The sequence below is a fragment of the Leptosomus discolor genome, chromosome Z (assembly GCF_034619465.1).
Source record: "Leptosomus discolor isolate bLepDis1 chromosome Z, bLepDis1.hap2, whole genome shotgun sequence".
Classification (NCBI taxonomy): Eukaryota; Metazoa; Chordata; class Aves; order Leptosomiformes; family Leptosomidae; genus Leptosomus; species Leptosomus discolor.
Window position 1 is genome coordinate 7,973,454 of NC_141419.1, and position 17,583 is coordinate 7,991,036.

General features: G+C 51.3%; 1 protein-coding gene across 1 annotated transcript; it reads right to left on the minus strand.

Annotated features, from left to right (window-relative positions):
• Nucleotides 1-304: 304 nt before the first annotated feature.
• POU3F1 (POU class 3 homeobox 1) lies at nucleotides 305-1,426 on the minus strand. The gene has a single exon (XM_086480220.1). The coding sequence runs from the start codon at nucleotides 1,424-1,426 to the stop codon at nucleotides 305-307; it is 1,122 nt and encodes a 373-aa protein (XP_086336346.1).
• Nucleotides 1,427-17,583: the final 16,157 nt, after the last annotated feature.

Here is a 17,583-nt window from a genome sequence, read left to right on the forward strand (position 1 = left end):
AGAAACGGGCCGGGAAGCGATACCGAAGCGCCCTCCGGGCGAGCCCGGGCCGGGCCGGGCCGCGGACGCCGCCGCCCCGGCGGCCACGCGAGGGAGGGAATAAATTAGAGATCGCAAACCTTTGGCTACTGCTGCTGCGGCCGCGGGCGGCTCCAGCGCGCAGGGCGCCCGTGGCGGGCGAATAAATACAGCGCGGGCGCGGAGCGGGCGCGGCCGGGCCAGTCTGAGGAATAAATTAAAGCGCGTCTCCCGCCGCCCGCGCCCGCTCCGCCGCCGTCGGGGCCGCGGCGGCGGGGCCGGGCAGTCACTGCACGGCGCCGGGCAGCGCGTGGTGCAGCGGCGACGTGTCCGCCTGTGCGTAAACGTCCTCCATGGGCGGGTGCGGAACCCCGGCCGGCGTCATGCGCTTCTCCTTCTGCCGCCGGTTGCAGAACCAGACCCGCACCACCTCCTTCTCCAGCTGCAGGGAGTCCGCCAGGGAGGTGATCTCGTGCGCCGAGGGCTTGGGGCACTTGAGGAAGTGGTTCTCCAGGGCGCCCTTGACGCCCACCTCGATGGAGGTGCGCTTCTTGCGCTTCCGGCCCTGCGCCGCGATCTTGTCCAGGTTGGTGGGGCTGCCCGTGCTGGAGTCCGTCTCCTCCAGCCACTTGTTGAGCAGCGGCTTCAGCTTGCACATGTTCTTGAAGCTCAGCTGCAGCGCCTCGAACCGGCAGATGGTCGTCTGCGAGAAGACGTTCCCGTAGAGGGTGCCCAGCGCCAGCCCCACGTCGGCCTGCGTGAAGCCCAGCTTGATCCGCCGCTGCTTGAACTGCTTGGCGAACTGCTCCAGGTCGTCGGAGCTGGGCGCGTCCTCGTCCGACGGCTCGGGTGGCCCCAGCGGCGGCGGCGAGGCCGCCAGCTCGTGGGCGCCCGCCTCCTCGGCGCCCAGCGGGTCGCGCAGCCCGTGGTGCAGCGCGGGCGCCGGCGGGCCCAGCATCCCGTTGAGGCCCGCGTAGGGTTGCGCGTAGAGCAGCGGCTGCCCCGACGGCGGCGACATGGGCGGCAGGTGGTGCGCGCCGCCCTGCGCCCAGCCGCCCGCCGCGCCGCCCGCCGCCGGCTGGTGCACCAGGTGCGGGCGGTGGTGGAAGGCGGCGGCGGCAGCGGACAGCTCCTCGCGGGGCCCCGGCGGGCCGCCCTTGGCGTGCTCGGCGGGCGGGAGGTGCGCGCCTCCGCCGCCCCCGCCGCTGCCCCAGTCCGTGCCGGCGCTGGGCAGCCACTGGTGGTGCGCCAGCCCGACGGCGTGCCCGGCGGCGGGGGCCAGCCCCTGCAGGTACTCGTGGTGCATCATCTTCTGCACCTCACGGTACGTGGTGCCCTGGTGCAGCCTGTCCCCGTCGGGGTGCATCAGCGCGGCGCTGCGCGGCAGGTACTGCGCCGTGGCGGCCATGGCCGTCTGCGCCGCTCCGCGCCGCGCCGCGCTTTAGAGCCGCGCGCCGGGGCGCCGGGCCGCCGCGCGCCGGCCCCGCCCCCGCGCCCCATTGGCCCGCCCGCCGCCGCCGGTGGCCCGCGCCGCTCCGCCATAGGGCGCTGCCGGCGCGGGGCGCCGCCCCGCGCTCCCCGCCGCCATTGGGCGGCGGCGGGCGGCCGCTGCCGACGGATTGGCCGGCGGAGGCACTCGGCGGGGCGGCCCGCGTGCGCCCGCCGGCGGGGCGGCCGCCGATTGGCGGAGGGCGGTTCATTCATGCCGAGCTGCGACCGGGCACATGGGCCGGCCGCGGCCGTGGGGGCGCGGGGCGCCGGGGGACCCGGGGGCACGTGCCTGGGCGCGGCGGGCGGCCCCGACCCCGGCCCCACGCAGCTCGTCCCGGCACCGCCCTGCGCCCGGGACACGGCCCGACATGGCACGGCCCGGCTGGGCACGGCCCGGCTTGGCAAGGGGGCAGCGGTACCGGGGGCACGGCCGAGGGCCACGCAGATGCCGGTGGCGCGGCCCGGCCCGGCAGCACCCGGCACGACCTGGACCCGCACGCTGCAGAGGCTGCCCAGCGGCGCAGGGCTCTGCCCCGTGGTCTCTGTGCCTCACACAGCTGCAGGGCACCGGGCAGGTCTCTGGGGGCGCCTCTGTCCCCTCTGCCCATGGTGGGCAAAGCACGTGGGGAACGTTGCCTCCAGCAGCTGCTGTGCAGGAGTAGCCACTGGTCCTCGGCCAATGACCCCTGTGGTAATCAAGAGCTTCTTGGACGTTAAAAGCCCTGATTTACCTTGGCGGTAAAACTTGGACCCTGGGAAGGAGAGTGTTCCTTCCTAAACACCCTGTAGGATGAAGCACCAAGGGCCAAGAAACGAGGATCTGAAATTGTTTGGGCGTCACGGGAAATGTGGGTCTTGAAAGCAGCCTCAGAAGCAGGTCTCTGAGCCGGTTTGCGGGTTGGCACAGGATAAAGGGTGGAGGAGTTTGTGGGAAAAGACAACGACAACAAGCAACGGACGTGTCTGGCAGTGCTGGGAGAGGGGCAAGGGGCACCTTAATTAACCCAGCTCCAGACTTCATCTGGGGCTTGAGGCCCAAAGTGAATCAGGATGGGCACCAGGAACATTAATCACTTCTGAAAATTAATCTTCGCCTCTGCTCCCATTTGTAAAATGGGAGCAGAGACAGTGACCTTTGCCAAGGGCTTGGGTGAACAATGAACCATCAGATCAATATGTGTACGAGTGTAACATGTCAATGGCCGCACACAGATGCCCTGCTCTCTCCCAGTAGAGAGGAGACGCCTGGACAGGGTGGCTCCCTGCTGTTAAGGACATTAACTGCTGCCTCCTGAAAGGCTTTTCCTGAGAAGGTATCCCACATCCCTTCCCTCTGCGTTGAAGGCACTTTGCCATGTTGGTGCACCAAAGTCCTGATTTGGACTCAGGTGACTGCAGCCCTATGCGCTGGGACTATGGAGCCAGCAGACACAAGAGCCAATGTTGGCTTCTGGGCTTGGGGGGACCCAGCAGTGCCGCTGCAACACCCCACGCCAGCGAGTTCACAGCACAATGCACTGCCCAGTGCGAACCCCTACTTGCACTGGCCCACCTTGTGCCTCTTCATGACAGCCCTGCAGGCTCTGGTGAATCAAGCCCCCAGTGCCGTTAGGGTGGCAGGGCGAAGGTGCTGCCCACACCCTCCGAGGTGCCTGCCCTTTGATCATCTGATTTGGCACACACTAGACCCCTCTTCTTGTTCACCCAGACCCTGGAGCTGCTGGTTGGGTGGGTTCACGCCAAACTGGAAAGGTCCGTGTCCTCCTCCAGGCTTGCAGCAGGCAGAGTGACAACACCCAGCCCAGCAGGAACTGCTCCTGCCCTTTAGCAGCTGAGGGCCAAACCATCGGCAGCAGGATCAGTGCCTGCCCATTGCAAGGGCTCTGGCATCACATCAGGGGACTGGCGAGCTGCTGGCCCTTGTTCCACTAAATCACAGAATGAACAGTTAGAGTGATGTACCTTGCTCCTGCCAGGCTCAGTTTTGCACTGTCCTTGCCAAAACTGACACATTTGGGATTGAACATATGCATTTTTGGCTATGGAATGATGTGTAATTGGTTCCTTTCACTGAACCCAGTGTCTCTTTTCAGGTATGCAGCACTAGAAAGAGGCTGGACTTTGCAGGAGAGATGGGTTTCATAGATCATGGACCATATTTCATTAGGAGAATAATGGTTTCGTTTTTTTCCTGAGGAATCCTTTGCAAACACTGCGTACGTTTGTAATGAATATAACCCTTTCATATGATTCAGTGACATGCTGTAAAATATCATACTTGGTTAAGCATTTTCTGAATATTTTTTTTCTGACCTAGACTCATATTCATGTCAACTCTTCATGATGCAGTGCCATAATATTCAAATTTTTGGTAGCCAATTGCTTTTGATATTTATATCCATTTTTAAGGGAATCACAATGAATAAATGTGCCCAGCTCTAACTTTATGCAAAATAAGCTGTGTGTAAATCAGTAAATCATTAATAGAAATGAATCATTTCCAAAGGCTGAGGACTGGATCGCATTTCAAACTTTTATCTGTTTATGTATTTCAGAAGTCAACGAAGGAGTAAACACATTGCATGTGATAACTTATGGCCCCACCACAGACCATTTACACCGTAGTATTGCTTTATGCTTGATCAAATGATCTTCTCAAACCAAGATTGCACCCTGGTCTTGTTTTGCTTAATAAAAGTTGAATTTAAAGACTGGAAACAGCAAAGAACAGAGGAAGATGAAAAATTCCCATTTAACACCTTCCGCAGCAACTCCAGCTCCAGAAGAGAGAGCCAGGTGGCAAAGTATCTCTTTTGAAAAACAACGTGAAGGAGGCAAAAGCAAAGGAGAGGGCTGACCCTAAGTGGACAGGAAGATATGTCCGTGTGAGCACTAACTTCAAGAGTTGGTTGTGCATATTTGTGTTCCTGGTGTCCTTGTCTGCACTGAGGAGGTGTGCTGTTTGAAAGACCCCGTCAATATTTCAGTATGTTGAAAGTGTCTTTGCCTTTTAAAAATTATTTTTATCATACGTATTATTATTTTTACATAGCTTTTCCAGAGCCGTATAATCCAGCAAATCCCTGTAGGAGGGCATCCAGGTTTCTTAGCAAAAGCTAGTTCCTTCATTATACCTTACCAGGAATATTGGCATGCAGTCCATTCCCTCTTCAAGGAATAAACAACCCCATGGGCAATGTTCGATATGATTCATTCTCTGTGTGGCTGTGACAGCATCAAAACCTGCCTAATGCAGCTGGATCTGAGGCTGGTGGGAGGACTAAAATAACGAGGCAAGCTCAGCATGTAGGAAAGCAGAGCCTGAACTGCTGTGCACGGCAAGGGGGATGCTGGCTGTGCAGCGCATGCTGTGCTCCCCTGGCCGGGTCCAGGTAACAGGGATGCTCAGGCTTGCCGTTGATCTGCAACAAGGGGCCGTGTCGTGTCAGGACACCATGGCTGGAAGCCTGTCTCAAAGGAGCTAGAGGAATCCTCCCCATCGGTTTTCCTCTGGATGCACAGGCATGACCCCTCCACTCCTTTCCCAGTTTAGGTTCATCTCCTGTGTGTAAGCCAAAAGGATCTGCAAGAAGTTGACATTGCAGTGCCATCAGACGTAGTGGGAGAATCTGTGCATTGGAGCAGGAGGGGCTCAGAGCGGGGGGAATCCATCCGCCTCCGGTTTTATTGGGGTTGAACAGCACCAGCTTTCTCTTTTGTACTGGTACAGACTGGAGTTACATTGCAGAGTGACGTAATCTACTAATTTTCCCCTGTGAAGTGAGCATGCGATGTCATGTCCTCACTTACTGGTCAAATCCCACCTGACCCAGTGAATTCAAACGTGTTGCAAGGGCTTTAACCTGGCTAGGGGTTAGGACTGCTTTCTCTTCCAAGGCAAAACAACAAAGACATTGCTGCTTCTACCTCTAGGTCAAAAGACTCCCACACAGAAGACAAAAATCAGTTTGAGAAAAGACGATGCACTGGATTCTGTGAACTTTGGGTCCAGGAGATATGGCGAGTGCCAAAGAACAGAGTTAAGGCAGAGGCTGTTACCCTGCAACTGGATGCCCTGGAAGCCGCCCATTTGGGAAGTCATGGTCATGGTCACCCTGACAATCTTCAGTCAAGAGAGAAAGTCGTTTTTGGTTGCAGTCTGTCTTTGAACAGCATTCGGCTCACTTCTTCAGGAGTCACCCAGCTCCAAGCACGCTGTGGGTACTCTTGGGAAGGGAAGATGCTATTTCCTCTGCAGCGTTTCCACTGTAAGCTACGTTAAAACCTGGGGGTCACTGGGGAGGGGTGGGGGCAGCCACAGCATACTTCAGCTGCTCTGGCCATGGTGGGTGATCCTCTGTGCCTTGGATCTGGGTCTCCTGCAGCTCGGCACTGAGTGAAGCCAGCTGCTGTTAGTGTCCAGGCCCCATCTCAGACACCAGGTGAAACAACTTGGTGGAACATTGGATCAGTGGGTTTGCACCGTTTCTGCAGCAAGGAAAGACACTGGCATTATCTGTCAGCTGAGAGGAGTCCAAAAGTCAAGTCTTCTCAGAGTAAAATCTGTCTGTAAGTGCGAAACTCCCCTGAGGAGAGAGGCAGCATTTCCCAAAATTTTTAGCATTTTGTCTAAATGTCCTTCCTCTAGGACTAGAGAACAGATAATAGATTTTTACAACTTTTTGGACAGCTATATCTTTTGGGAAAATACTCTTTTTGCTTTGCTTATCTAAACCTGCAGGATTCTCAATTTAGTGAGTGACAATTATCAAGTTAGTGGCTGGGACAACAGTGATTTTAACCATAAAACCAGAAAGGAAGAGAATTTGAGAGTGAATTGTGGAGAACAGTTAATACAGATGTGCAAGGTATGCTCACTGTGATTAGCTTTAGTCATATACAGTCCTGTAATTATTTGAAAATTGTCCAGAAATATGTTCTCAGAAGGCCCAAATGAATGCAAAAAATGCTGTTGTGATCTTTTATTGAATCAATGAAATTTAGATTAGGCAGTCACTAAATTCCTATTTACACAACAGACCTTAATGGCTCCAAAGGAAGCACTCAAATGTATTCGACAAATAATCCCTATTTATGAAAGCTCCATAATATGCATTTACATAATCCCCACTTTAAAAAGCTATATCAGCTCTAAAGTTCTTCAGCTCAGAGATATGCCCCAGGGGATTAAAAGTACCAAACAAAACAAAGGGAAGTAAAATGTACAGATGCACACATCCACAGACATGCACCACAATCTTTAAGATTAACACACAGAGAAGGAAGTAGGGATGACATACTAGCTTTCCTCACCATCCCCCCCCGCCCCCCCAGCGTTTGTGCATGTGCACAAACCTGAACCCATGCACATGCACAACTCTACAAGTGGCTCAGCACGATTTTGAGCAAGTGCGTGACACCGCAGTGTCCCTATGCACCGTGTCCCTCTCAGCTTTCCCAGCCTTTTTTCACAAATACAGTGTTGGCTAACCATGTATGCCCACTACCATAATGAAACAAATAGTCTGTACTAATGTTTTGGGACATATGTAGCAGCTCTAGAAAGCAGCTGACGTGGCACGAAGCCAGTGGGGCACACGTTTTTTTCATACACAAGATGGCTGGACACTTGCTAATATTCCCATGTGATGGATGCGGCATTTTGCTGTCGGAGGTGCTGTCCTTGAGATAAGAAGTATGACAGGGTAAAGATCTGCACCAAGCATGTTAATGTTGCTGAAGGGTTTGAATTTAAAAAAGCTGTTCTTTACTTTAGGGGTGACAGAAGGGCTCAGCACTGGACTGCATCAGGTGCTTGAGGCAGTAAGCATTTCTTCCCAAAATAACACAAAAGATTGGTAATTTTGCTCTGTGCGTTCTGAGCTCTTTTCCACCTTAATAATAAAGCTTTTGAGTTAAGGTTTCCATTTAATGAGGCTCTTCACAGTTTACATAAAACAACCACATGAATAAATACTCAGTTTAGAAAAGATAAGACCTGGGGATGAGTTTGGCGGGGGTTCAGCAAGAAAGATTATGCATACAGCAGATAAAGGTGTCTACGGTTGTGCCGTCACTTGATCTTGTCAATCTAATATCAACTCAAACATGGAGGAGAAGCAGCTGTTATTTTACCAGAGTGCAGTGAGTAACAGGATCTCAGGAATTACAACACCTGGAGCTGGTCAAACTCAGAGGCTCTCCTGTGTTTGTCCCTCAAAGTCAGCCAGCAGTGGTTACAGTTAGCGTAGCAACCTGCAAAGTCTGATTGCTGAGAAAGGGGAATTGCTTGGACAATCGTTAATTTTTTCATTTTACAAATGGATTTGGTGTAGGACATGTGTGTTCCTTTATTCTCTCCACTCCACACTGACTACTCTAACAGTGCACAGTTCAATATTGACAGGCCACGCTTCCCAGGTTGGCTACCCAAAATGGGATGTTTTCAAAAATGTAACCGTGTAGAAGAACAGGGAGGCAGAAATTTTCTTTGTGGCAAGGTTGAGGTGCGAGGGTTGGGAGATGAACGGCTGAATCTCTGCAGTTTTGTTGTTACTACAAACTATGCCTTGTTTAAACTCTCCACCGCAGGTTTTGATCTGTTAGACTGGTGCTAATCCATATACTTATGCTTTGCTAGTCTGGATTCAAAGTGGTATAATTCAGCTCATTGTCAAGATCAAGAGTCATCCCTATCTTCTGCCTGCACTGTTGCTCTATCATAATTTTTATGCTTTTTTGTGACTCGTCATAGGCCCTGTTGTGATAACCGAGGCAGAGGACAAGAGTTTGTAAAGCTGATGCCACCAACAAATTTAATTTCTCCGCTCCTCTTTTTGAGCCAAGCGCAATGATGAAAATACCAAACTTGGTCAGTTCCAAGACTGGTCTGTGACAAACTCACCCAGTAACTTCTCCTTGTGTGTTGCTTCCCAGCAGCCTATCTGTTTCTGTCCTCCCTTTGGCCATTTCCACACTCATTTAAATTATTCTATTAACTTTACTTCCTTCAGTCCTGTAGGGAACCCTTTCAAGATTACTGGGAGGTCCACACCATAGAAACAACATAATACACCTAGATCTGTCTTATCTGGCAGACAATGACTTCTTGTGCAAATAGTATTGAAGTGAGTGGGAAGAGCGGGTGCTGTAAGGGTCAAACCTTTCCAGCCACAATGCTGGACTGATTCGCACTATTACTGCTGGGATAGGAGGAGCTGAGGATGAGGAGCCTACTTGGTGCTTTGGCAGGATGTTCAATCTGTGAGTCATAGCTCTACTGGAGCCTTACCAGCCCCTCGGCCAGACAAGCTTTGCCTTCATTAACTCTTTCCTGCAGGAGAAGCAGAAGCCAATTAATTACAACTTAGACTTTATTCCATTAAACTCCTCTAAGCTCCAGGGGAAGAGCCTTAAGACTCTACTCTGATCCTGTTGCCACTGACGCCAGTAAAAAGCTCTCCACAGACTTGGATGGGAGGAGGCATTAATTCCATGTCTGCTTTCTGCCTGGAGCATGGCCACACTCCGTGCCACTGCCAGGAGGGCTGTCCCTCTGAGCGCAGTCCCTCTTGTCCATCAGCACCTGCCTTAGGGAGATGCTTTGTCTGCAGAGAATGATTTCTGCTGGTCCCAGTGACAACGGACTGAGTGGACATCTTCCCAGTGGCCATGCATTGTTAGTTACCATCAAAACCTTGCTCCCATCTCTTATCTTCGACATTCATTCTGCTGCTCCTCACAAAGAAAAACCCTGAGCCTTTCACCTTCCAAGCTGAATGGACCATGCCTAATTGGATTTTCAAAGAGTGATCATCACATATGAAATGACAGACTTCAGATCATTCCCAACACTTACAGTTATGCTTCTAGAAGAGAAATCTTCACAAGTAGGGACTAGTTCACAGCTCTACAAGGCTGGTTTTAAGTGGGCAAATCTTAGAAAAGAACTGTTCCTCAATCTCCTTTTCATAAACTATTTGTGTTTCAAAGAAGTTATAGGACAGAATGCAGGTTGTCTGTGTCCTGCTGGACTGCACAGTTGACAAGGCAGGAGTGGATCCTGCTTTGTTACAAGAAGTTAAATGCCACCATCGGGTGCAAAGCTACAGACACGTCTTTGCATGGGGTCTGATGCTGTAATGCCACATACTCTACAATGCAGAAGCAGGTGTTTTCTTATTCACAGGCAGATTGCTTAGGTATTTGGTGTGGAATAGGTACAAGGTGATAAAAGAAGTGTATTATTTATACAGTATATGAAAATGCAACTGGTCTTCTGCATATAGGACAGCATAGTTCAAAGTAAAATTTTTCTTTGTTCCTTGTGTGTTGCAAGTAGCTCATTGGCGAGGGCCCAGCACTTCTCAGACTGGTTACAGGACTGTCTCATCTGAGCTCTGATCTGTGCCACAGCTTGTATTTCTTGTATTTTGTTTAGCTGCACTGTGGGCCAACAAACTCCCACTGCAGTCAGCAGGCCCTCAGGATCTGGTCTTTCTCTTGAGTCAGGGTGCAATGGTGTGTTCCCTCTTCACGGTTACTGCTGTTCTGAATGCTTTTCTTCCCAGTCCCACTTACTTGGGTCAACATTTCCTAGAACCTTATCAACAAAATTCTTAGCAGCAGCGCAGGAGACTTGCTTTGCTCTTGCTGTAGTCCACAGAGGTGGTATCATCACCGTAATGCTCAGATGGAGGTCTGTCTGCTGATGCGCACATCTGTCCTGCCCAGGGAAAGAGCGGCGGACTAGGGAGGGGGAGAGCCTGCAAGCCTCTGTCAGACAGTGCTTCAGTCATTCAGGGTGGATACAAAAATAGAGAAGAGTTCTCAGTAAGAGGTTGGTTAAAGAAGTCAGAATACATAACAAAGTATGGAAGTGAAGAAAAACAGGTTAAACAGACATCACATTTCATCTTTATTTATTTTTCTGTCAATCCCTTTTCTATTGTCTAGTAAATTATCTTTCGGGGCACTGTGGTTTGGCAATTCAGATTTGTTTAAATCCCCTAGAGGAACACTACCTCACAGGGGCTGTTTAATATCCAGGGTCAGATTTTCAATGGCTGCAGTACCCCACCTCATCTTCAGTTGTTTCTGCACAGCTATAAGCTCACAGAAGCATAGACATTGCTGGGCATCTGCATCGCCCTGCAGTCCCACAAAGGCTGAGAGCCTCTGGTTGAGCACGGGGCCAGTGAGGGAGAGCAGCTGGGCTCTCGCCTGTTGGAGAGGAGCCCGCAAGTGTCCACGGCTGGGATGTAGAGCAGGAGCCTCCTCATGCCCATCTAATGTTAGCGGGACCAAGTCTGCTGAAAATGGCTGGTAGAAATGAGAGGGAAGGAGACTCCTGGAGTTAAAAAAAGGGGCAGAATCCTAATTTTGGGGGTGCTGCTCACACTCCCTCAGTTACAAAGCTTCCAAGGCAGTGACTGGTTGGCCACACGGCTGTACATTTTAGCTCCTTGCATCAGTGATCGCTCAGGAAGACTCAGCACTATCTGCAGTGCATGTGCGCATACACGCAAGAAGCCAATTAAAGCAGCTAGGGCTGGCGTTCCCTCCTGACTCCCCCATGGGTGCGTGCGGCTTGAACAGCTTAACGAGATGGGACAGCCAGAAATGCATCGCTAGGCAACGTGGCACTGCTGGTCAGTCTGGCCCCACAAGAGAGAGGGCTGGCAAGCCAGCAAGAGGAGCAGCATACCATGGCCAGCATCAGGAACTGGGCTGCAGTGGTGGAGATGCAGACAAAGCTGTTGGGAAGAAATCAAGAGGGAAGACCTTCATGGAATGTGCCCAACTGAGAGGGATGAGCAGGAGCCTGGGATGAGCACTGCCAGCACAGAGAGGGGTGGTCCTGCTTGGAGCCTCATGCCCCTCCGTGGAGACTGCATGGCTCCATCTGGGAGCAGCTATCTCCAAGCGTGCAGGAAAGATCTTCGCATGCAGCTAAGTTACTGACAACTGTTAGGAGTACCTGGGTTTCAACTATAGTAAAATTAAAGGAATTCAGCTGCTCTGTCTTCTTGGGGCTGGAGCATGCACGTGTCCTGTCCTGTGACTGTTCCGTAAGCCCACGCCCTGACTCTTGGTGATAGCAACGCGGCCTTCCCGGTGGGACTGAGTCTCCACTTGCATTTCAGACACCTGTATACCACAAGAATCACAGGTGCAGGGGCTCTGCCCATCCCTGAGAACAGAGTGAGCCCCCTTGCTGCAAGGCTGCAGAGTATGCGCTTTCTGGTTGGTAATAACTGCACACCCACTGCCAGCTACACACACAGAGAACAACTGGCAGGTTTTAGGCATCTGTTACAGTTTTTACCCAGGTGAAGCAAGGCTAACAAAATGGTAACACCTACAGCTATCAACTGCCTCAGACAAAACACAGCTGTTTGCTCCTATGTCAGCACTGTGGGTGGGTGAAGCATTGATGACTCTTACAGGAGGATTTTCTTTCCATACCAGACAGCGAAACGAACTTTTGCTAGAATGTGTTCTTTTCACAAGTGAATTCCTATCCTGAGATCTTACTTAAAGTCATACAGAAATAAGGCAGAAGAGCATCAGAAACTGCAGCAGTTTGGAAGCTTGTATCCCCCCTCTGCTTGCACTGCTTCAGAGCTACAACCTCTCTCCTCCGCATTAGGTAGTATTTTCATTAGATACCCGACCTCTGGTTCTGATTAAATAACTTGTGTAATTAGATTGAGACATCTGCTTATCCCTGGGGGAAGAAATCCTTTTCAGCACTGGACTAAGTCTGATCGGGTTAATTACCTTAGCGATACTGTATTAATACACAGTTTCTTCATGGCAAGAAGCTGTGGTATTAGGTTTATTCCTCCTGGCTTTCACAATACTATAGTAAGACAGTTTAGGGATTAGGAATCAGGCATTGAGTCCAGTATTTCCCTCCTCTCTCCACTCATCTCAACATTCTCCCCTCGTTTTGCTGATTAAAATATTCCCTGTTTTGCTTGCCTGTTGAATACAGTTTCCAGGGTCTTTGTTTTACATGTAAGGATAATATATTCCCAGTGACTGCTAGAAAGCAATGCATTCTGGGATACTTTGGAGTAATTAAAGTTCTCAGGGTTCTTTGGAGATGTGAATTTGTAACAACAAACAAATGCATTACTGTTGGTGCTGCTAGTTTTTCAGTCCATCCTCCAGAAGCAGAGCAGTCCACATACAGACTGGCAAAGTAGAACCGACACAAAAGGGAAGTCACGCACTGTCCTTTTCCTCTGGTGGCTGCAAGTTTGAACATCTGCAGGCAACTGGTCTGCAAAGTTCCCCTGCAACTGCAACAAAGACAGATTCTGTCCTTTGGACAAGTTTGACCAAAAGTGAACAAAGTTACATATGCTGAAAAAGAAGTGACTGAGATTTGCATCCAAGCTTGCAAAAATACATTCTCAGAAGTGGGTGGCAGTGAGCCCAGTGGGCAGCGAGCCCCGAGGTAGGTGCTCCAGAGCTGCACCAGCAGGTAGCGGGCAGAGCCGGCGGCAGAAGCTGTCCTTAGGGCACACAGCCGGGTGCCTGCTGGCAGTGGCTCACAGGCAGGCGGCTCTGCCAAGGCCCTTGTCGCTGGCCTTCCCTGTTCGCTCACCAGACTGAGCACCCCAAAGTGCCACTGGCTCCAAGCTGATGACTTAAATAGGCTGGTCTGGGGCTGCAAAAGCACTTCTGTCAATGGTGAGAACTGAATCAGGAGCAAAAGGAACATTATGCAATAGGGCATTTTTCTATCAACAGATGGAAATACCTAATAAGATGTAAATCATCTGTTTGATAACCGAGCCGTTACAGAACTAGAGATTCAGGCTTCTCAGGGAAACTTCAATTCTCAGAACCATGTGTTTACTATTTATATGACTTGCCAGCCTATCTAAAGGCTCATCCTTTTCAGAATGCTATACAGGCAGCCAGAAGGCGCTTTCACAAAGAATTGTTTGGACGCTTCTCAAAGCAAAAATATATTCAGTGCAGAACTTAATTGTAACACTAAATCTGTGAGTTTTAGATAAAGGTGACGGGGGTGGAAATCATGGGGGAGGAGAGGCATAGGAACATAGCATCAAATGCCTACAGCAGGTCAGAGCAAAGATATCATGTCCAGCAACAGAGGCATAGGGAAGACTGTCAGAACAGCACAAAGCTTGCAGCAATGCCTCTCCAGAATACTGTCCCAGAGTCTGACAGTTTGCAGAGATTTCCCATGACAGAAGTGAGGCTTGTTATTCAATAGCTGTTAGGGTGGGGTTGCTTTTTTTTTTTTTTTCCTTCCACGACTTTGTCCAGTGTATTTTTTCAAATTTATGTAAACCTTCAGCACCCACAACATTCTGCAGCAAAGACTTCTGCAGATTAATGACACACTGCAAAGAGCCACCTTCTGTTTGAAGAACCTGAGCCAGTGAGCAAATCACCTCTGGGTGACTTCTTCATGCTACTTACAATTTCAGAGACTGCTATCATTTTGTCCTGCAGTCACCTCTTTCCAGGCTGAGGAATCACAGGCTATGGAGCTGTGGCTCCTATGGATGTAATTCTATGACCTTGATTAGTCTTGTTGCACATTTCTGAATATTTTCCAGGTATATAAATGCTTCGACAACTAGGATAGAAAGGGAATTAAATAATTTCGCCTGTTTTCTGTGGCTTGTGTTCCAAAGCGGCAGTGAGGAGAGAACTGCCTCCCAAGAGCCAAGACTGCTGTGAGGTGAATACATTCAGTTTAGAAAGATTCAAACACGATACAACTTAGGAACAGTTTGGGTTTTAACATCTAAAGTAGCCCTTTGCTGGGCAGGTGATGTAAACTAGCTTTCTCACATTTCTTCCAAAATAAAAAAAGAGGGGAGGGAGGCAACCACTGCAAAGGAGGCAGAAGGAGCAGGAGTGTTTCTTACAGCACCCCATATCACAGAGTGAAGTCCAAGGGCTGGCTTCCTGGCAGACCAGTTCCAGTTTCAGCCAAGAAACATTTCCCCTCCACTCTCTTTTTTTTTAGGTCAGAAGGTGAATAAAGGCTGGATTTTGTCCTGGGTACTTTTCTTTCCTTGCAACTTTCACACAGAAGCATGAAATATAACCGGATACATTTCAAGCAAGACAATGGATTACCTTGTACCGACGTGCAGGCCCAAGGTGTCTATTATTTATAGACCTCATTTTCTTGTGGAAAATTTGCATAGATGAACTCCTGGTGGCTGACAGGCCTAAAGCTGTGGGGCTCGCAAGTCAGCGCAGATACTGGCGAGCAGGATAATTTAGCAGCCAGGTATCACTTTGTGTTACGTTGCATCACAACCTCTGCATTGCTGGACCGAACCATCCTGGCCATAGACTGCAGAAGCGAATATGGAAAAAAAGGGGCAGAGGAGAATTTTGCCAGAAAACTGAGACTGCTTGGTTCTGGAGGGGATATTTCATAATTCCTCACATCACTTTGGCACTATGACTGCTTAGCAGGTACAGTGGAAACATCCAGTTCTGCCCATGCTGTGCAGCCCCAGTGTGTTTAGGGGGATTCAGACTCCCATCAGGGATCCAACAGAGCTCTCACGCACATGTTGTCACTAGCAGCTACATTCAGCCTGAGAGAAAGCAAACTGATTTGGCAAAAGCTAAACAAACACTCCTAGGTCTGGTCTGCAACAGAGCTGCTGCATGGTGTCAGCTGGGCGGATTGCTCCTCTTGTCATCAGATGAATTAAAGTATTGATCTGCCAGGAGCCAGAGTGTGTGTTTAAGGGAGACTAGTCATTTCCCTCACTGTGACATCTCAAAAGTGGTCCTCTGAGGATGGGGCTTATCAGTGCACATGGCAGGAGAAGGGTGTATCTGCTCCCAGGCTTCAGCTCAACCCTGAACACCCATGCCCAGGAGCCACTACCGTAAGAGAAAAGGGAAAGTACAACATATACCTGTTCCTCAGGAGAAGGTGTCACAGAAGCCACACAAAGCTGGTAGGTAGTGAGAAGGGGTCAGTGGCTTACCTTCAGAGAGCTTCTGCAAGGAGAAATGCTGAACTGACAGCAGACGCCAGTGGGAGCGAAGTGACTGGCTTGCATGAGCAGTGCCACGCTGCTGCTCTCTGGCATCCCTCCCGAGCAGGTCACACCTGCGGGTAGGACCCCCAGCTCCACCAGGCCACCCCAGGGAGGGCTTCCCCACTCCTCCCCAGGCTGCTGCCATTCCCCTGCCTGGCTCCTGGGCTGCAGGTGGCACACCAGCGAGCCTAGTCACAAAGGAGGGCCTAAAGTTAGATCCAGCCGCACAAAGCCGGATCATGTATCCTAAGACCAGCTTTGCTTAGTTAATCCTCTGACTGATTTCAAGGCCTCACAGAGACTGAAAGACTATTAAGAGATTTGTGTTGGCAGGGCTTCCCAGTGCAGGCACTGTCTCCTCTGCCGCTCACCTGACGTTTACCCAGTTGTGGCCTGAGCTCCTTCGCAGTGCAGGGGAGCCCTTAAATCCTCCATTTAAATGGTATCAACTTTCTCTTTGCTGAAACTCCATCTGGAGAATTAACACTCATGTATGAGCAGAGGCCCAATGAGGCGCCAACCCCAGCACCGGCTCTCCAGGCGCTGGCTGCAGCCAGGCACCCCGCAGGGACACCCCTCTGGTGCGGGGTGCTTCCCCCTCAGCAGGCCTGCCCGTGTTGGCTGGATCTCCTGCGGGCTCCCCCGCTGGCACGCTCCCGTGACACTTGCCACTTGGGTTGGTGGCTCTCTCTCCCGGGCAGGGTGGCACAGCACTGCGTGTGCCATGTGGCTGAGCTGGTGCTGGCCCCGGGGGGTGGCAGGCAGCTGCGAGCCCATTGAGGACCTGGGGGCCCATGAGGAGCATTTTCCAGCAGCCCTGGACCCACAGGAGGGGTGGGCACCTCTCTCTATGGCCACCGGGGGTCATGGTAAACCCCACCGAAGGAGAGGAGCCAAGGCAGCATGCCTGGCGCTGCAGGCCTCCAGCTTCGTGCTTTGCCCTATGCATTCCTGTAAAGCAATGAGTTACAGCAACAACAATCACAAAAGTAACCCTCGTGAGCGACTGCCCTGACCACCCTGCCCTGCCTAACTGCCCTGGCAGTGCCTCCTGCAGACACCCGCTCCAGGTGCCATCACCCTCCCTCATGCTGGTCCATTGAGACTTGTGCGTCTCCAGCAATGGTGCAAACATGTTGAGGGGCCACAGGGTCTCTCATCGCAGCCCTCAGGAACCGCAGCCCAATACACTTTGTTTTTTCCCACTATAATTTTTCTCTCAATCCTCGAATCTCCCCTTAAGCAGCTCCCTTCCCCTGTCTCACAGAGCACTGACGCTGCCTTACTCCTGGTGCTCAATCTGGCAGAAACCCTGCAACACATCCCCGGTTGTTCCTTCTCTCACTTCTTCAACATCCCCAGCTCTGCTTGGATGGGATGCAATGTGCTGAGTGTGCAGACCTGAAACGCTTGCTCTTGCCTTTGACTGCTCATGTGCCTGCCTGTTTTCTCCAGCACCTGCCTCCTCATGTCCAGATTCATACTCCAGATAATGTAACCCTGCTAGCCTCCTGGGCAGGGTTGTGTGTGCTGGGAGAAATGCTGGGCTTGAAAATTGGGTGTGAGTCTGTGGGATTCTTCAGATACTTTCTGCTACTGGGATTGTCTGGAAGAAGCTGAAGTCTGACCCTCAGTTCCAGCCATCTCAAGTTCACGCCAGAAATTATGCCCAGGTTACTGTCTGTCAGGCCACTGTCCTAGCCTATGGCAAACCAAGACACAAGGAATGATGTTTTCTCCTGTTGGTTGGGCACCTTCTTTGTTGCGGTGGGTAGAAGCTTTCCAAGGATATATTTTTTAAGCAGCAGCTCAGATCCTTGCTCCACTCTTCAGACTCTGTCCAGGGCACAGGCACCCTGCTGAGCTGAACGCCCCAGGCACCCCCAGGCAGGAAAAGCCACTCAGCAGAGACCACTGCCAGCACAGGCTGGTGCAGGCCACAGATGCCACTGAGTAGGATCTGGACACGCTCAGCTGTGGTGGACTAATCCTGGGGCACACAGAAAAAGCA